A 21,658-nucleotide genomic window follows, 5' to 3' on the forward strand; every position below is an offset into this window, starting at 1 on the left:
TCTCTTACAATTTCCTTCTGGAGAAGAATAAAGGCTGATTCTAGGGAGGCAGATTAAGGAGGGTGAATGGGCAGATTTGAAGAATGTTGAAGAATCCTCATCATCCTGTAGGGAAGTCTCTATTAATAATGCCTCAAGTTTCCATTCTCAGTTCTATCTTGTTTAATGTTTTTTAATCAATGATCAGATCTCTATGTCTATTATTGTATGATACTAAGATGAAATTTAATAGCAACAAATGCAAATCCCCACAGTGACATTAAAAAGCTGACTATACATGACTTTCACATGAGCTAGGCAATAGTTTATGTGAAAAAGTAAAATCAAAGACTTCAGTTTGAGCCAACAACTTGTTTTGGGTATAAATAAAAAATCAGATGTGACTGGGGTATACAGTATTCAGAAAAAGGGAAAAAAATAAACTCATTATAAATAGTGGATTGTAAAAGCACAATGGATGGTACTGGGCCTAGAGTCAGGAAGATTTCTTTTTCTGACTTCAAATCTGGCCTCAGACACTTACTACCTGTGTTTCCCTAGGCTAGTCACTTAACCCCATTTGTCTCAGTTTCTTCACCTATAAAATGAGACAGAGAAGAAAATGGCAAACCATTACAGCATCTCTGCCAAGGGAAACTCCAAATGAGGTCACAATTGAAAAAATGACTTAATAGCAATAAGTTATATCTAGAATATTCAGTTTGGTTAGTATGTCCCATTTTAAGAGGGACATAGAAACAATCTAGAAAAGACAACTAGATCAATCAATATCTAGAATATTCAATTTGGTTAGTATGTTCCATTTTAAGAGGGACATAGAAACAATCTAGAAAAGACTACTAGATTAATTAGGGTACTTGAAAGTAAATTACATGAGGAACAATTAAAACAAACAAAGTTGAATCATAATCCTTTAAATATTTAAAGAGAACAATCATATAATTTTTGCTAAAACAAATATATAAATAAGGCAAGTCACAGCCAAGATCATATTTCTAATTTAGCCCCATTAAATAAACAACATGATCATCCAAAATTCCAGGGGAATTTTCTCCTCCTTTTGGACTTTTCTCATGCTGGCCCATCCACTTTCTCCTTGTCTTTTCACATTACAATAGAAGAAAAGGAGTTAAGCTTAAAGGAAATCAAAACTAGATAGTGTATGAGGTTTCTCCATGACAGCCCTTCAGATTCACAAACACATTTATTACCTTCCCTTGGAGTCTTCTCTTTTCCAAGTTAAATATACCCAGGTCTTCTGATGAGTCCTCATATGAAATTATCTCAAGCCTCCATCACCATGTTTGTGACCTGGCTCTAGATGTTCTTCCTAAAATGGGCAAAAGTGAACCCAATGCGCCAAATGTAATAAGACCAGGGCAGAATGAAAAGAAACTAGCATCTCCTCTAGTCTATCTAGCTACTCTTCCCCAATCTTGTACTTATGAACCTGAGTTCTTTTTAAACTATGAGTGGAGCTTTACATTCAAATCCAATTTCATCTTATTAAAGACATCTCATGATTCTAACTAATAAAAATCCTTTGGCATCTTTTGGCATTCAACATGTTAGCTATCCTTTCCTGCTTTGTATCATCTACAAACATGAGAAGCATTCCATCCATACTTTCATCTGAATGACTGTTAAAATAGCAAAGAACTAATTACAGATACGTAGGATATTCCACTTAAAGACTTCATTCCACACTGACCTTGAGCCATTAATGAATCCAGCCATTCGAATAGTTCTGAATTAATCAGCAAAAAAAAAAAAAAAAAAATATTGTTTCTTATTCATCAAGCAATATACTAGATGATAGGAATACAAATTTTAAAAGAATAGCAAGCAGTCCTAGCAAGTAGTCCTTGCCTTCAAGGTGCTTCTATTCAATCAGGTAAAATAACATGTATATGTGTAAACATATTAAAAAAACATATACAAGGCAATGAAAGGGCAGAGGGGAAGGATTCTGTAGAACATGATCTTGTCTGAACTGAACTTTGAAAGAAGCTAGGAATTCTAAGAATTATAAAAGGGGAAGGGGAAGAGACAGGGCATGGCAGGTATGGGTTACAGCTTGTACAAAGACATGGAGGCCAGAGATTGAATTGTGTGTGGGGAGCAAGTGAACTAGTTTGGCTAGATCATAGCAAGGAGCAAGATATAAAAATCTGGGCAAGAAGGTTGAAATCAGATTAAGAAGGTTTTCGAAACAAAATGCAGGAGTCAATATTTATCTTAGAGACAACAAGAAGCCATTGGATATCTTCTGGTATATGAACAGAGAGATCCATTCATATTCATACTATTGTCTAGTTTAAATCAATTTTCCTCATAAGAACAGCACAAATGATTTTGTCAAAGACAGCTAAAATTTAGACAAAAGACTATAGAAAGTATTTCTTTCCTACACTATTCAAATTTTTTTTGTTTTTTGTTTTGGTACAAATGTGATTTCATTTTATAAGAGCAAGGGACTCTTAGGTGAGGAAACTTATTACCCATACAAGTGAGAAACTTTTAGTCCTAGAGCCTCTATCACTAGCTTTCAGTTGGTCAACCAATTTACTTGGTATCACATACAGTCAATATGTGTCAGAGATGGGACTTTCATTCAAATTGTCCTGAACTAGATAATGCTAGACATGGAGCCAGGAAGACCTGAGTTCAAATCTAGCCTCAGACATTTAACAATAAATGATGATAACTAACACTTACTATGTGCCAGACACTGTCCTAACTGCTTCACAATTATTCATTTGATCCTCAGTACAACCCTGGGACGAAGCTGCTATTATTATCAGTTACATTTTACAGAAAAAAACTGAGGTTAATTAATTAATGTCCATGTGACCTTGGGCATATCATTTAATCTTCCCCCAATTGTAAGTAGAGGATAATATTAAGATCTTTTTATTTTATTTTTAATTATTATCATTTTTTTTCTGCTGAGACAACTGGGGTTAAGTGATTTGCCCAGGGTCACACAGCCAGGAAGTATTAGGTGTCTGAGATCAGATCTGAACTCAGGTCTTCCTGACTTCAGGGCTGGTTCTCTATCCACTGCACTGCCTAGATAATAATAATTTATTATTATACCACCACCCCCGATAATAATAAGATCTATCTCCTAGAATTATTGTGAGAACCAAAGGAGATATTTATAAAGCATTTAGCAGAGTGCCCAGCACATAGTAAGTACTACTATATGCTTACTGACTGCAATCACAGTTTTTCTAAAATACTGAATGGCAGACAATTAATCACATCTACCAGTTCTTTTAGTCTCCCCAAGAGTTATTTCCTTTAGGCCTGAACTCATCAAGAATAACTAAGAATCTTGGTATCCCTTTATTCATTTGGAATTTCAACTTTCAGTGAAACCATTTTTATACAATCCAAGAATCATTTTCTTTGGCAAAGAGAAGCAAAATAAAGAATAATTAACTCTATCTTTTGTCTTTAAAGCATTACCATTATCCCATTCTATCCTTCAGCAATAGTTCTGGGGCCCTTCTTTAATTCTCCTCTTTTCCCAAAAGTAACGTGTTTTTTTGGATTTTGCTTTAAAACTGGGTCTCCCTAATTCATCCAGGGTGGAAGTGAAGAGACCCAAACCCATTTCTGATCAGTCAGTCAGGAAGTTTTTATGCCTGCCATTTTCCTAACCTGACCTGGTCATGTCGCTCTTTTGTAGGCGGGCAGGTAATAGGGGTTCACTAGAGTATTGCCTAAATGTTTTAAGTAAAAATACAAGATCAACATTAGTCCTACTGCAGTTCAGAACTATAGAATTCAAATTTTTCCATCAGCCTTGGACTCCCCAATAGCAGGAAAGACCAGACATGCTACTATCATGACAAGTACCAAAATAGCTTTTAGAAAAGGAAAAAAAAAATCATTTTTTGTCCTTAACATTCATCATTCTGAGCTTTTGTGCTCCTTAAATAGTTTTATAGGATTATACCACATTTTTATATCAAGGCTCTAATATCCACACTTCTTGGCTTCATAAAATCCAAATTACTGGCTGAATTTCCCTCATATCCACACTGATCTTTTCCCTAAGCTATTTAGATAGCTCTTCCTTTGCATCTTCATCAGAATTGTTTCAATATGCATTTTCAGCATTTCATTGTTGAGAGTTTTCTATCCTATTGGACTGATTTCTATAATGCTGTCTTAACAGCTTGAAATTGCTGATACAAGAACCCATAAAACAAAGCAGTCTGGGAACATTTAACACAGTTATGAACAGCTTTACTACATAGTTACAGTCCTGAAGATGATCATGCATTGATAAAACAAGCTTTTTAATATGAATGATCCTAAGGAGTCATTAAAAGGTTAAATTATGTCCTAAAGACTCTAATAAGGCAAGAAAGATCGAGTCATGCTAAAATAGCAAAATTATCCAAATTAATTTAGTTTTAGTGCTCTGCCAAACAACCAAGTCATTATTAGAGTCTGTCAAAATAGCAATAAAATTCATTTAGGAATAAGCCTATGATATAAAAAAAAATGAGGGAAAAGGTACAAATATAACCACAATCAGATTTTAAAACAATAATCATTAAAATTATCAGGTACTGATCAAAAAAATTATGGCAAAAAACAAACTAGATGTATATGATTCAGAAAAATTTTTCCCAAAAATCTAGCATTCAATAATCTCAAGAACAAACTACTTAGGGAAGGACTCCATTCAATAAATTTGCTTGGGAATCTAGAAAAAATTGACAAAAATATGTTTTAGATAAATCATCTTAGGTCATACATCACAGTAAGTTCTAAATGGGTTAGGGATCAGGATAGTTAGTGGACTAGTGAATTTGTTGGCATAAAGAGCTTCAAGTGAATTACTTCAGTTAAAATAATAATCAGCTATATTAGTACCTTATCTGCAACTTATAATCTTAGAGAACTGTTTATAATACTGCCAAGGTAACAAAACAGTAAGTGTCAGAAAAAGGACATAATTCTAAGTTTTTCTGGCTTCAGGGTTAGCTCTCTATACATTACACTAGGTTGTCAGGTGTGTGCTCAACTTAAATATAAATGGTCAAATTAAAAATTGGAGGAAAAACAAATAAAAGTATATTTCACAGTTATAGCTAAGAGAAAAATTCTGAAGCAAAAGGGACAGAAGAGAGAAAAAAAATGAGTCAAATGTGATCACATGAATTTAAAAAGCTTTTGCATAAGCAAAAGCAAAATTAATTTAGCTAGAATAAGGCAAACTGTTAATTGGAGAAGAAATTGAATCAAATGTCTGTAAGGGTATGACATCCAAAAGATATAAGGAATTAACACATTTATGGAAAACCAGGTACCACTGCTGGAATAGACAAGTGTTTAAAGGGCATGAACAATAATTTCCCTTAGAGCAGGGACTATTCTATTTTATTGTTGTATTTCCAATGCTTAGCATATAGTAGGCATTTAATAAAAGCTTGTTGATTGATCCTCAAAAAAAATTGCAAACTATTAACAACTGTATAAGAGATATCTTCAAATTGCTGGAAAAGCAAATTAAACTAATTCTGAGGTTTCATGCATTGTCCTTTATTGGATGGGTAGGAAATAACTCTGGTGTCAAAAGCTGAATATGCTTTTCAGACATGGTCATTGTGTACTTTGGTTTTGCTAAACTGAATTTTTTTCTTCTTTTAAAATTACTACAAATAAAGGCTTACTGAATAGGATAGGGATGGGGAAGAGAATCAATAAAAAGGGACAGGGAAAAGATTTATATCAATGATAGAATAATTTTGTGTTTCAATTATTTGGAAAATTTGCCTACATGGAAGAATTTATTCACTAATAAGGCATTATTGTATTTTATTTGTCCTTAAAAGCTGAACATTTATTTTTCTAAAATAGTTATTTATAAATCCCAGTTTGCACATCCTTAAGTTTGTAACATAGTACCCTCACATCTGTGAAATGTATAAGGTTTTGAAAATAAATTAGCACATCCTATTTTTTTAGCACAATTTCTACCAACACTTATAAAGCAGCTTTCAAAATAAACTGCAGTAGAATACTGTCATATTTTAAGTAGGGTTTTTAATCAGTTTACTTCCACCTACAGAATATGACAATAACTAAACTTTGGAGGACACCATAATAACAAACTGCTTCTTTCACCTTTATCTATAGAGCACATCTGAGAAGTCAGACTTATTTAGTATTTTATTGAGATACTTACTAAGCTTGCACATACTATTAATTTCAGGATTCATTCTGTCAAAATCTCTGATTATAAAACTTTTCAGAATTTACATTATATCATTCAATCCCTCATCTGACATATTGGTAAAGAAAAAGACCCATAATTAAGAATCATAATTTATCTTTATAACTTTTTTGACTTTTCAAAATATTTTCAAACGAGTCTTCTAAAAGCTTTGTGAGGTAATGAGGGTAATTAGTCTCACTTTTAAGAAGAGGAAATAAGCCTAAAATCTGTACTATTCTAAAATATACTTTCAAATTCTAGTTATTTATGGCTGATCCTTTTGCATTTATCATACCCAACATAATTTTACAGAGGTTTTTTAAGAACACATAATAGAATAAAATTAAACCCAACATACATTTATTAATACTAGGAATACAAAGGCCAAAAAAGTCCCTACCCTCTAGAACTTTGCATAACACTGAGGGGCATACAAATCCAAGGATAAAGAAATACAATACATACATAAAGTAAATTCAGAGTAGTTATGAAGGACCAATAACAAGATGGAGAAAACAGGAAAGGCTTCTCACAGGGGATGGCACTTTAGGTAAGAAATAAAGGTAACAAGGTAAAAAGGGAGAACATTCCAGGGCTGGGGACAGAATATATAAAGAGATAGAGGTAGAAGATGGGATAACAAGTACAAGGAAAGGACAATTTGTTGAAATAAGCCACTTGGGCTGGAGCATAAAAGTGATCAATGTGTAATCAATCAATCTACTTACATAAGCTGGAGTGAGATTCATAAATGGCTAGCATTTATATAGCACTTTAACATTCACAAAGTATTTTTCGAATATCTCATTTTGTCCTCATTACAACCCTGTAACTTTGGTGCTATTATAGTCATTCCTGTTTTATAGATGAGTAAACAGGAACAGATAAAGTTTAAATGAATTGCCCAGGACCACAAATTTGGTAAGAATCTGAGGCTAGATTTTAGTTCAATTCTTCCTGATAACAAATCCAGCTCTCTATCAACCAACCTGATTTTATATTAATTCTGGAGGTAGCAGGTAATCACAGAAGTTTCTTGAGCAATGAGGGACAAATAACATAATCAGACCTGTAGTTTAGGAATATCAATTTGGCAGCTTTGTAGAAAATAGATTCTGTTGGAATCTTTACAAACTGCTAACTCATTAGAGTTGATAGATTATTGAGTTAGCAGTTTGTAAAGATTCCAACAAGATTCAAAGTGAGGAAGATGGACAGAGAGAGAACAATTAGAAGACTACAGGCTAAGAGAGATGTGAGGATGAGAATGAGGATGATGATAGCAGAGGCGGCCTAGAGCAACAGCTTTGTGAGGGAAGAATAAAGAGATAAATGTGAAATATTGGGGAGGTAGAAATGACAAGACTGAAGAACTTCTAAGCTTTAAAGGTAAATGAAATTAAAGAATATAGGATGATTCTGTTTGTGAACCTGAGTGATTTGGAAGAATAGAGATGCCCTCAACAGAAATAAAAAAGTTAGGTCAAGGGGAGGGCTCGGGGGAAAATGAGTTGAGATTTGTATACACTGGGTTTCAGATGTCTAAAAAGGACACGCAGTTAGAGATCTCCAGTAGGCAGTTTGTAATGGAGGATAGAACTTAGGAAACACAGGAGTCATATGCAGGCCACAGCATTTAGGAATTGAACCAAACCTCAGTCCAAGCCATGATTGAAAAGGAATCTCCACTATAACACGCTAAGTGGTCACTGAGTTTCTGTTTGAGAAGCTCTAATTAGGAGAAACTCACTAAATCCCAAAGCAGCCCATAGACTTAATTTCAAAGCATATTTCTTGGTTCTGTACCAAGGCCAAAACAATACAAATCTGATCTCACTTCTGCAAGACATCTCTTCTTCAGACTAAACATTCTTCATCGAATGTGGAGTGAAGTCCTTTACCATTCTACCATCCCCATTGCTTTTCCTTGGGCACTCTCCAATTTACTAATGCCCTTCCTAAATTGCAGCATTGAGAAGTGAAGACCATATCCTTTATTTGGGGTAACCATGAAAGTGTGCTGAGTACCAGGAATACAAAGAAAAGCAAAGGATAGTTTCTGCTCGTGAGGAGCTAACAATCTAATGGGGGAGTCAACATGAAAACAAATACATACAAATAAAATATATTCAAGATATAGAAGAAATAATCAACAGAGGGAAGGCATTAGAATTAAGAGGCACTGGGAAAGGATTCTTGAGATTTTAGTTAAAATATGAAGTCAGGAGATTGGGATGAAAAGAGAAAGCATTCCAGCCATAGAAAGACAGCCATAGAAAATACTTAGAGTGAAGAGATGGAGTGTTTTGTTCAAGGAATATCAAGGAGGCCAGTGTAAGTGGATGGCAAAATATTGTTGGGGAGTGGAGGATGTAAGGCATAAGACTATTGGAAAAGTTGGGGGAGGAAGTAGGTTATGAAGGATTTTGAATCTTGTATTTCACCCTAAAGGGAGTAAGAAGACACTATTATTCCAAGAAGCTGTATCTTGAGAAACTTTTGTTTTTTCCTATACTGATCTACAATCCATAAAAACTCCACATCTTATTTTCAGAAAAATTGCTATCTTCATGCTTTTCCTATTTAATAATTATGAAACTGAATTCTTTAATTGAAGTGTAAGACGTTATATTTATTCCTATTAAATTTTATCTCTTTGATTTAATCCAATGTTGTGATTTACCCAGTATCTTAGAAGAACCTTACTGTCACCCACCTAGTGTATTTGCTATCCTTCCTAGTTTTATGTCATCTGTACATTTGATAAGCATGCTACCAATGTCTTTATCCAAAACAATATTAAAAATTTAAATAGTGCAGGATCAAGTATAATCATTGAGGCACTCCACTGGACATTTCCTATCAAGTGAACTTTTATCAATTAATTCATCCATTCAACTAATGCAAACTCATTTAATTATGTTATCCTTTAGTCTACATCTCTTTATCTTTTCTACTAGAATAGTATGAGGTACTTTACCAAATGCTTTGCAGAAATCTGAGGACACTTGCTAACAATCCATTGACCAAATAGTTTATTAACCTTGCTAACAAGGAAATAAATTTTGTCTATTATGACCTGTTCTTGAGGAAGTTGTGATGATTCATTGTAATTACCACTTCATTTTCTAAATATTCACCAATCTCTTTAATGATCTATCCTAAAAGTTTTCCAAACCTCAGTCAGGCTTATTTGCCTATGGTTCAAAGATTTTTTTCGCCACCTCCCTGCCCTTTTTTGAAACATAAGGCTATATGCCTTATTCAAGTCTGTGGTATCTCCACCATTATTTACTATCTTTTCAAAAAAATCACTGCTAGTGTCTTAGAAATTATGTCTGCCAATCTTTTAGTATTTATCTTAGATATCAACTTTCTAAGTTGGCCCTTATTGTTTCACCAATCCAATGTAAAGGTTATTGTATTTCACAGAGATAACAGGAGGAAAAAAGGAATGAGTTGTAAATAAGACCAGGGAGTCATCTACATAGAGATAAGAGTGAAACCAAGGAGAGCAAAAGAGGTCTCCTACAAAGGAGATAAGACAATTTGGACAACTACAATAGAGTGACATCAGGAAAACTCAGAGAAGAGAGTATACCCCAGCTGGAGGCAATGTTTTATAGTTTCAAACACCGTATTATAAGAAGCAGGACTGAGGAAAGAACATTAAATTCAGCCAGAGAAAGAGTCATAGACAGACAGACACAGACAGACAAACAGACAGACACACACATACACACACACTTTAGTGTAGTTGTAGGAATCAAAGTCAAGGAATTGAGAATCAAATAGGTTCACAGAAATCTTTTTATGTTTCTCTTAATTTCTGCTATTCAATATTTCATATTGTACAGTAATATTCCATTACATTCATGTACTGCAATTTGTTTAGTGAATCCCTAATCAAAAGACATTTATTTTGTTTCCAGTTCTTTGGTACCACAGAAAGTGCTGCTATGACTATGAGTATATAATACATCTTTTTTTTTTTTTTTAACTCTGATCACTTTGTAGCATGAGCCTAACAATGAAACTTCTTCATAAAAGATACAGATATCATAAGTTAATTTTCACAAAATTCCAAATCATTTCCCATAACTTTTGGACTGTTTCATCAATAGTGCATCAATTTGGAAGCTAAGTGGTCCAGTGAATAGAGAGCTACCTCCCTGGATTGTTGTGAGAACAAAAATAAGAACATATTTGGAGGTGCTTTGCAAACTTTAAAATGCTGCACAAATGATAGTTATTATTATTGTATTTATCTCCAGGCAGTGTCTCCTTGTTTGTCATCTTTGCTAATTTGCTATATGTGAGATTTCAGAATTGATTTGCATTTCCTTTATTATTACTGATTGGATCAATCCTTTGCATAGCTGCTAACATTCTACAATTTAAGAACTTTTTTCATGGGAAAACTTATATGAACTGTTAGAGAAGGGAGTAAGCAGGACAAGGAAAACAATATACATGGCTACCCAATGTAAATGGAAAGAACAATAGGCTGAAAGTAATCACAGTAAATGGAAAGAACAATAGGCTGAAAAGTAATCATAATAAATGGAAAGAATGATCTATTGAAATTGAACATCAGTATAAATGTCAAGAACAAAACATTGTGTAGCTAAAATGTTGGAACTTGGCTCCATTTAAAAAACCAGAAATTTTATCTCCTTTCACTGAAGAAATAGGGAACTATGAGTATGAAATATTACATATGCTGTTAGGCACAGCCTATAAGTTGCCAGGCTTTGAGGAACTTTATTTTAATTTACATTTATTAGAATTAAAGGCTTGCTTTATAAATGAAAAAGAAGGGATATATTAAGAAATAAATGTGATATAAAAGTAAAAGTCATCAATAAAGAAAAGAAAAAGACAAGTGAAAAATCATAAAACAGAGGCAGGGAATATTGACAGCTTTTCTATTAAATTATCTGTAAAAAGGAGGAAAGATAAAAAATCAGGTCAGTTGGGGGTGATGATTCATAATACAAGAGGAAATTTGGTTTTATAAATATTTTTTCATGAAAAAGGAATAAATAAGAAAGACTTGAGATTTGTGAAGAAAGCACTCAAAAACTTTAAACATAATTTCAAAGATAAAATAGGTGCTAATTTATAATAATACATTCATTGCCTACTGACTGAAAAAAGGGAATATAAAAGTTCTGAACTATATATAAATGGTTAATTCAGTTTTTTAAAATATAGAATTCTAGAGGAAGCTCTAGGTCACAATTTATGCAAAAGTAAACCATTTCATTAGCTATTAATTCTCTTTTGATGCAGTAAATATATTTCCTTTAGATACATACAACTTGTTAAAAAACTCATATGGTGACTTTAATTTGATTTGCCCTGTCTGTAAACAACATTATGGCTGTTACTTTTATTTATAATTTATTATTTTACTGGAATAATGTCAACAACAGTCAAATGAATTCACAATGAAATAAGCAATTAAAAACTCATAACTGTTTCAAAACAACCTTTAATAGTCTGAGAATTTGGACATAACTGTCAAAGGTACAATGCTTCCTTCTGACACCATTAAACATAAAAAATCAGAAGGGGGAGGGAGGATTCTTCTATTTTTAAAAATGTAAAATAGCAACAAAGTATTTTTTGTTGAATGTAAACAGATCAAACTTCCAAACTAAGAAATAATGAGATACAAACTATCAATAATACATCATAATTAATGAAGTCAAATAACAGGCTATTTCAAATTATCACCACTTTAAAATAAAATGTATGGTTAAATATAGTTTGATCAGCCGAAATACAGCATGCCCCTGAACGGGATTAATCCCTAAGCTTCCCATCTTTCAATTTATAGGTCCTTTTTATAGGTTTTCTCTCACCAGCTAGTTTCTAAAGGGCTGGGGAAAGGTCTTGTTATTTTCTATAGATTCTTCATTGAAATGAAATAGAGTTTTTATGCATAATTTTTCCTCTTTTTAAAATAATAGCTTTTTATTTTCAAAATATATGCAAAGATAGTTTTCAACATTCCCCTTGCAAAACCTTGTGTTCCAAATTTTTTCTCTCTCTCTTCCCTCCACCCCCTTCCCTAGATTGCAAGTAATCCAATATATGTTAAACATGCATACTTTATCCAAGAATCTCTAAGCATTCCTATAGATTTATAGGATTTTTAAAAATACATGTTAAACATGTGAATAATCAATTTGCTATAATTGAGTTAAATGAAAAAATTTTTTTCTCATTACAATTTTACCTTTCCAACACAAAGTATGGAATAAATGGACCAATCATTCTGATTAACTAGTCTAATTTGATTTTCATTTTTCTATATTATTTAAGCACTTTGCATCCTTATTCAATTTAAAATCTTTAAAATACTTTAAAAACAACAATATCACATTTGTGCCTTATTAGATTCTTGTGAAGTAGATATTAACCCCATTTTACACAGGAAATTGAAGCAAAGTGTTACATATAAATCTCCCAGACATAAAACTCGTAATACTATCTCCTACAACAAGCTTCCTAACATCACATTCCTTCAGATAATACAACTATTTATCTTGTTATTGCATGTTCTCTATTATAAATCAGTTACTGTATGTATTCTAGTATCAATTGACAATGGGTTTTCTATCCTCATCTCAATTTAATCAAAAGTGTTAATAATAAACTAAATCTCTAGACACACACAAAAAGATCAGGATGGGCTGCAATTATAAAACAAAGTACTATGTTTTGGCATGTTTTCTTTAAAAGTCAGATGTGTAGCATGTTTTCTCATAATAATTTTTTAAAATATTTTATTTTTAAGGATATCTTTTAAATGCATAACTGTGAACAGAAAAAAAAATTAGGAAATTTTATATAACAGCATTATTATAATCCAAAATAAAATTTTAAATAAAAATGAATCAATCAATACAGCCTTTCAATTCTTAATTCCCCCTTTCTATGAAAAATTAGAATCCCAAGGAAGGCTCATATTATTAGACACTTAATATTGAATAACTAAAAATTAAACAAAGTTCTGAAAATGGAAAACACCAAATTTTCCTTTAAAGCAATTTGGGAAATTTACATTATAGGTCGTTTAATTATACTACGTAAATCACTTTTCTCCTCCCACCCTCCACCCCCGGTGAAAAAATACATTTGTATCTTAATTCAAAGATTGTATTTTCGTTAAAGAATGATTCCATGTTAAACATTGTGTTTTTAACAATTAGAAAGGTAACATACATCTATGTTTGAGACAATTAGATGTTTTAAAGAAGTAATTACTGACGCTAATGAAAACTCGCATGCCATTTCACCAAAAGGAGCATTAAAATACAACTCACAACAAAGATTTTAGGTGGCAACTGAATTAAACTCAACCTCAAGTGCAATGCCGTTATATGGGAAGAAATGTGTGAACTGGTTAAAAGACAAGTCGAATGTGTCTATATGGGCATCCTTTTCAAGCCCTGCTCTGTTGGCAAAGCAGCAAGTGAGAGAGTCGTGAGATTCCTGAAGACAGGGGGCATTTTTACCATGAGTGGGGAGGATATAGTTTTTTTTTTTTTTTTTTTTTTTTTTTTTTTTTTTTTAAAGGAGCACTTAATTTTTCTTTCTTATTCGGGCAATAAGAGTTTTCCCAAGAAAGGGAGCTTTCGACAGAACTCCATTTACAGATACAAGGTGACAGAGGCGACAGTAACAACAGCTAAGGCTGTTCCACTACAGCCTCTGCAGCCGCCACAAATGAAAGGCATAAAGGCGATGAGCAAAGCAGTGGGACACAAACACACACACACACACACACACACACACACACACACACACACACACGCCTGCATTTAAGGAGACTCACAGTCAAACGAGGAACGAGGGTTAATGCACGACCCTTAAACTGGAACCTTCGCCAACAACTAGAAGATGTGACAGCCGGAGAGGAAGGTCCGAGAAAATAGGAGAAGCAATGACACCTGAGGTGGGACCTGAACCCGCATCCTCCCAACCTCCCTCTAGCAGCCACAGGGAGATACCAGCAACCAACCACAAGACAGGCACAAACGCCTAGCTAGCTCGGTCTGCAGCCAGCTGCGCAGGGGTGGGCGGCGTGGGGGAAAGGAACCCGAAGGAAAGGGAGGGTGGGGGGGGAGAGCTACAAGGGGATAGGCAATAGGCGGAGGGAGGGCGCTACAATACTGAGCCAGGCAGTTTTTCCGGGGGCGTAGAAGGATATGCAACATATAGACACACACACACTAAGACACACTCACCGTAAAACCGGGGGGCGGGGGGCTCTTGTCTTATACCTCCTTCATGCCTGCTGATGCTGCTTGCTACTACTCCTGCAGCCGATTCCTCCAAAGGCCCTGGGTAGCGTAGGGATCGTAGGGATAGCCCTATGGATTCGGTTCCAAGAGATTGAGCCGGACCCGACCCGACCCACTCTCTCCCTTTCCTTAACCTGCAACAGCTCTGGCTCCGGCTCTTTCAAGACTAACCCTGAGCAAGAAGCACTAGCGAACAACACCGCGAGCCTCCACCCTCCCCCCCCCCACCCCGCCCCCTAACTAGAGCGCGCGGAGCTCTACAAACGGGAGAGAGAAAAAGGAGCGTGAAATAGGGGGACTAACAACACTCCCTCACCTTCCCCGCTCCAAGTTCTTTTAACTAATCTCCCACTAAAAGGTTATCCCCCAGTGGGGGCCGCAGTGAAACGACCCTCCATTTCTTCCCCTGACTCGTACCCAGGTGTATCCTTTAAGGATGCTGGAAACCCAGCCCCTAACACACCCCAATAGCAAGAAAGCCGTGCTTCCCCACCCCCTTTTCCAGAGACTGCGTGGTATAACCCAATCCTTGGTTTGGGGGAGGGGGCCAGAAAGAACTGAGGATGGGCTAGGGAATAAGGTAAGGCAATAGCCAATTGAATGAAACCAGCCATTAAGGGGCGGTGTCAAAAATTTCCCAAGAAAGACCACAACTCCCGTGGTGCTTTGTTCATTCAACGCCGGATTATGAAATGGTATTTAGCTCGCTTGTCGGAACTCGTAGTCTTAATTAAACCGGTAAGGTCCTGGAAGATATAAAAAAACGCAGTGTGTTCTCCCCTCCCCCGCATTAAGTAATTTAACTAAAAACTCCCGTATTTTGTAAATAGAGAAAATGTTAAATAACCAAATAGTATAAAACTCGTGGACCTGGATTTAGGTCGGGCTTTGAGGAGTCTCGAGGGAGACCAAGGGATTTTAGGACCTTTCCGATCGCAGCTCTTTCTTCCGCCGAGGCCGGAGCTACCCCGGGAGAGTCGGAGCTGCAGTCATGTCGGCTGCCATCGCCGCTCTGGCAGCGTCCTACGGGTCGGGCTCGGGATCCGAGTCCGACTCCGACAACGAGAGTGGCCGCTGTTCCTTGCCAGCAGCCGACTCCCTTATCCATCTGACGAAGGCGCCTTCGGCCAAGCTCTCTCTAGTGGGGACTGTGGACGCGGCGCCGGAGGTGGCGGTTAAGGTGAGCATAAAATGCTCGGCTCGGAGGGGCGAGTCTGGGGTCGGAGTTTGGGGGCGAATTGTCCCTTCGGTCCGTGGTCCGGCGGAGTGCGTGTGGGAGGGGCGGCTCTGGGAAGTTTAGGAGGGCCCGGAGGTGTTTGTTGCTTGGCATCTTCCCTTTCACATGTTAGCTCTTTGAGGGCAGGGACTATGCTCTTTGCCGCAACTGGTACGCCGAGCACTTAACCCCGGGCCTGGGTCCGGGTAAGCTTTGCTTGTCCTTTGAGCTTTGTGTACTGACCGACTCTGCTTCTTCCTCTGCTGAGGAGGAGGTTCCTGGTTCTCGATGCATGAGATTTGGGGACAGCCCTCCTCTGAGGCTTGTCGAGTCCTAACATCCTGCTCCCAGCCCCGGCCTCTTCACTTGGCTGCTAAAGCATTTATCCTAAAACTCAGATCTCACTAACTACGTCTGTGGAAGGAAAGGCGTCCAGCGTTTAAAATCCCTAACGACTTGGTCTCAGCCTTTTATATTATTTCCCCCCCGATGAACTCTACATTCTCCTTTTCCTCCTTTCCTATCTCTCCCCCTAGCTGTTTCTTTGCCCTCCCTCTCTTTGCTTTCCTCCTTCCTCTCTTTGTTTTCCAATTTCCCCCTCCCTTTCATCTGCCCCTTCTCTCCATCCTTCTTTTACTCTCTTCCTCCACTTGAAATCTAGCAATGTACCTTGGGATTTACAATCTATATTTCCTTTTTATAGACCATGCCTTAAACCCAAATCATTCTGGCTCTCATTGATTGGCCAACAATAGGTCCCCATCCAAGCTTTGGTGGGAGTGTACTAAATCAGATGTAAGTACCAGATGTTTATGAGTCAAGTATTCATAACTGAGGCATATTATATACTGTTGTGATTTGTTGTGCATCACATCTCAATTCTGTTTTTCATTTATGAAGAAATTAGAAAGAAAGTAGCTCAATTTTATATATGTATTTTGTAACATTTTAGCAAAGATTCTTAACCTGGGAGCAGGCTTTAAAAAAAATATTTTGATTGCTGTTTCAACATGTTTCCTTTGTAATCATATGTATTTTATTTTATGTATTTAAAAATCAGTCACTAAAAATTTGTTAAGCATCTATCACATGTCAGGCCCATTATCCTAAGGAGGGTTCAGCTGATTTCCAGAGGAGTCTTGACACACACAAAAAAGTGGAGCATGACATCAGAGAGGTCATGGCATGCAAGTGAATTGGATGTATATGACAGAGGATTGGGCAAGGTTGCCTGCCTCATTTTCCCCTCCGAAGCCATTTGGGTCCAGTGGCCAGATAGGACAACTGTTGTGTGAGGTAGGTTTATTAACTCCATCAGCACATTATATAAACTTACTGGGTGTCTCTTTCTTATAAAACAAAAGACCATTTTAAAATTCAAATTCTATGTCTAAAGTAGGAATTTCTAACCTTTTTTTGTGAATCAAGACTCCTTTAGAAATCTGCTGAACCCTCCTTACAATAATAGTGACTGATTGATTTTTACACTTAAATAATATTACCTGCATTTTTACAGATGAGGAAGTTTCTAAGGCTTATTTAAAACTGTGGAAATACAACTTGTTATTTCTCTAGATACATCTGGTTAAAGGAGAAGAAATAGTGATCCTTTTTTACATAGTTATGTTTTTATCTAGCAAAAGCACTATTATATGTACTATAGTTAAAAATAAAAAGCTGTGTACTTAATGGTACAATATGAAATGGTATTAAGTGTGAAATGGTACAAAAGTCAAAAACCCCTCCTCCCCCCTCCCACTTTGACTTTTCAAAGGGTTTTCAAAGGATAGACTAAAACCCCTGAGGGTCCCTAAAATTCTTTCAGGAGTTCCACAAGATCCACACTTTTCATCATAAGATTTTCCATATCTAATATGGTAAACATATTTATCTAGAGGATATCAGAGGATTGGGCAAGGTTGCCTGCCTCACTTTCCCCTCCGGAGCCATTTGGGTCCAGTGGCCAGATAGGACAACTGTTGTGTGAGGTAGGTTTATTAACTGCATCAGCACGTTATATAAATTTACTGGGTGTCTCTTTCCTATAAAACAAAAGACCATTTTAAAATTCAAATTCTATGTCTAAAGTAGGAATTTCTAACCTTTTTTTGTGAATCAAGACTCCTTTAGAAACATATTTATCTATTACTCCACAAAAGTTCTTTGGGGTCTTCATTAATCTTAAAGGTAGAAAGGGTCCTGAGATCAAAAAGTTTTAAGAGCCATTGAATTAGAGATGAGTACATTTCAGTTCCTGATTAAATACTAAAGTGTATGCAGATTATGATATCCCAAAAGACAGATTACTATAAGTTGGAGGAGTCCTAGAAGGAATGGGTAACTTTTGAAGAAGTGGAGGATTCCAGATGAAGAGATCACAAGTAAAAATAATAAAAGGAGAAATGTATATAATGTATGAGAAGAGAGAATTGAAAGTGAGTAAAGCTGAAACAGCAAGTGTAAACTACCATTTTAGAAAGTTTAGTGGTGAAAAAAAGAAAAAACAGGAGTCATAGAGAAGTAACAAACTTGCTCTACATATTTGAAAAGTGGGAGAAAGTTAAAGGGAAGAGGCTAAACTGAGCCTGAACTTTAACTGAAGTCTGGAGGGACAGTGGATTGATTAGTTTTTAAAGAGAATGGAACCCAGAAATCAGATACATCTCTCCCCCCCCCCCCCCCCCCCCCCCAAGACTTAAGGGAATGAGGTTAGGATGGCATTTCTTTTTGTTGTTGATAGTGTCAAGATATTAGGAGATAACTCTGTTTTCCAGAGGGCCTTAAGGCCCAGCAATACGCTATGCTCTGAACCTGGTATAACAACAATCATTTGCAGTCACTCTGGATGATCTCAGCCACAGCAAAATCATATAATTATTATATTACTCTGACTAGTACAGGTATTCTCTGAGCACAGGAAAGTTTTGGTCATCAAGCCCACTATGAATCAAATTTGTCACTTTGTTGCTATTATTACCCCTCATTGTTAGGGCTACAGTTCACCACAGTCACTAGTATCATTAGTGAGGGTTAGCCACAATAAAGCTGGGCTCCTTGCATGTGTGTCTAATTTGCCTCCTTGAAAGCCATTCCCCTCACTTTGAAATTAAACTTCTGTTTTATTCCTAACTCTTTTGTTAGCTTACTCTGATCAGCTCTGGCCATCCACATGTTAGAGACTATATCGGTCCAGTTGAGAGTAATGAGAATGAGGGGGATAGAATGGGAACTTAGAGAATGAGAATGTTAAAATAAATTTGTGGGAAGTGTACTAAACAAAAAATAATTTTTTTCAGTATCATCAAATGCTAGGTTAGAATTTACATGGCATGAATGTACAACATGGTATAATTTTGCTCTGTTTCTTGATTTACATCTGCCATATACATAAGAAACATTGTGTTGTAGGAGAGATACAAAGAATCAGATATATTCTCTGCCCTCACTGAGTTTTACCAAGTAGTTGTCTAGTGAGGCAGTTAAGACATATACATAAACGAATATAATGAGTACAATAAGAAAATGACATTGATAATTCAAAAGGAAAGATTGTTTTTGACTGAAAGGATTAGAGAAAGTTTCACCAAGGAGATAATACTTAAGCTGGATGTTTAACAATTAGGTGGAAGTATAAAGGGCTAGAGCTTTTTAAGTAAGGGAACAGTATCTACAAAGGCACAAATGCAGGATTCAATTTGGCTAGGGAAGAGGTTACCTAGAGAGGTAATAGGAAGTAAAGTTAGAAAGTTATATTGGCATTAAAGTGTGGATAAAGTTTTTTAAATACCTAATCAGGAATCACTGAAAATTTTTGAGCAATACTAGGATGTCTAAAATCATGATTGGAATAAAATATATTTGGTCTAAGACTGGGATTTAAGCTACTGGATAAGAAATCAGATAAAAATAGACCTCCCAAAACTGGGACACTGATTCATTGTTGATGTATGTGAACGGATCCAACCATTCTGGAGAGCAGTTTGAAACTATGCTCAAAAAATTATCAAACTGTGCATATCCTTTGATCCAGCAGTATTTCTACTGGGATTATATCCCAAGAAATCCTAAAGGAGGGAAAAGGACCCACTTATGCAAAAACGTTTGTGGTAGCCCTCTTTGTAGTGGCCAAAAGCTGGAAATTGAGTGGATGCCCATCGATTGAAGAATGGCTGAATAAATTATGGTATATGAATGCTATGGAATACTATTGTTCTGTAAGAAACAATCAGCAGGCTGATTTCAGAGAGAGTTGGAGAGACCTGCATGAACTGATGCTAAGTGAAATGAGCAGAACCAGGAGATCGTTATACACAACAACAAGATTATATGATGATCAATTCTGATGGAAGTAGCTTTCTTCAGTATTGAGATGATTCAAACCAGTTCCACTTGTGCAGTGACAAAGAGAGTCATCTCCACTCAGAGAAAGAACCATGGGAATAGAGTGTGGAACACAACGGAGCATTCTCACTCTCTCTGTTGTATTCGCTTGCATTTTCTTTCTCAGTTTTTCCTTTTTCTTCCTTCTTGATCTGATTTTTCTTGCACAACAAGATAATTGTATAAATATGTATACATATATTGGATCTAACATATATGTTAGAATACACAGTCAGATCTAAACAATTAAGATGCTGAGTGAAACAAGCTGAACCAGGAATAAATACATTGTACACAATAGCAAGAATGGGCAATGATTAACTATGAAAGGCTTGGTTTTTCTCAGTAATTCAGGGATCCAAAGCAATCCCAATACACTTTTGACAGAAAATGCTGCCAGCATTCAGAAAAAGAACTAAGGAAATTGAATAACATGTATTTCAATATATTTAACATGTATTGGACTACCTGCCAGCTAAGGGAGGAGGTGAGGGGAAGAAGGGGAACATTTGCAACAAAAGGGTATGCAAGGGTCAGTGTTGAAAAAATTACCCATACATATGCTTTGTAAATAAAAAGCTTTAATTTAAAAAAAAGTAAACCTCCCAGTGAGCCCACTAGCATTTATGCTTACTAGAAACAATAACTTTTTAATATGGTGATAGAAAAGATGCTATTAAATTTTTGTCCTTGTGTATTATATGTTTTGTATAACTGCCTTCATATTTGGTTAGAATCATCTTGCCTTAAGCTTCTTTGTACATTATACTGGGAAAATATGAAATCGTTTTCAGATGTGGGGCATTTGAGGTATGCTAATCTCGTTTGACCAATTTTATTTTGGTTGCAAATGAACATTTTGGCAAGGAATAAACTGATGCAATGTCTTTTACATTCCAAATAGCTTTCTTACAGCAAAACATTCCTCTGCTTCTTTTTTTATTATTATTATTTTAAGATCTGAAATGTCAGAAAACATTTCTCTTAATGTAGATTTGGTTTAAATGATCCCATGGCACTTGTTCTCAGAATTACCCACAGTCAAGTCATTATCTAGGGACTTATTTCATATGTAAGTTATTTAGTCATTTTTTTCCCCTTCTCTGCATTCCAGCTCTTTCAGTGCCCTTTGCCAGAGTTGAGGAAAAGACAACTTTTTAAAACAACATTTAAACAACTTTTTAAAAAAAACAACTAATTTCTTGAAAAAATACTACTAGATCCAGAAAGAATTAGTATTGTCCCCATTGATTTATCTGTTCTTCATAACAGCAATAGCCACAGCATATTTATCATTCAGCTTTATCTCTAGATTTTATCCATTTCTTTTTCCAAATTCCTTCTAAGCTAACACTCTTATTTTACAGATGAGGAAATTAAAGCCCAAAAAGGGCATTAAAAAAAATTTCACACAGACTTCCTTTAAATAAACTATTTCCCTAAGACTTCTTAAATAGTCACTTTACCAAGATTTGGTTTATACACAACTTTTTAGAAATAGAT

The 21,658-nt window shown here is 35.7% G+C and overlaps 2 protein-coding genes across 2 annotated transcripts in view; one reads left to right on the forward strand and one right to left on the reverse strand.

The window, feature by feature from the left end:
• The window catches only part of WASF1 (WASP family member 1), a 118,714-nt gene extending 103,941 nt beyond the window's left edge, over positions 1 to 14,773 (reverse strand). The window contains 1 exon segment of the mRNA XM_051997535.1: positions 14,503 to 14,773. The gene's annotated coding sequence lies outside the window, so the exon portion shown is untranslated.
• Positions 14,774 to 15,084: 311 nt separating this feature from the next.
• CDC40 (cell division cycle 40) overlaps positions 15,085 to 21,658 on the forward strand; it is a 62,675-nt gene continuing 56,101 nt past the window's right edge. Inside the window, exon 1 of the mRNA XM_051997534.1 lies at positions 15,085 to 15,739. Coding sequence (XP_051853494.1) covers positions 15,551 to 15,739 — 189 coding nt within the window. The 5' untranslated portion in view covers positions 15,085 to 15,550. The remainder of the gene's footprint in view (positions 15,740 to 21,658) is intronic.

Source organism: Antechinus flavipes, chromosome 4 (assembly GCF_016432865.1).
Source record: "Antechinus flavipes isolate AdamAnt ecotype Samford, QLD, Australia chromosome 4, AdamAnt_v2, whole genome shotgun sequence".
NCBI lineage: Eukaryota > Metazoa > Chordata > Mammalia > Dasyuromorphia > Dasyuridae > Antechinus > Antechinus flavipes.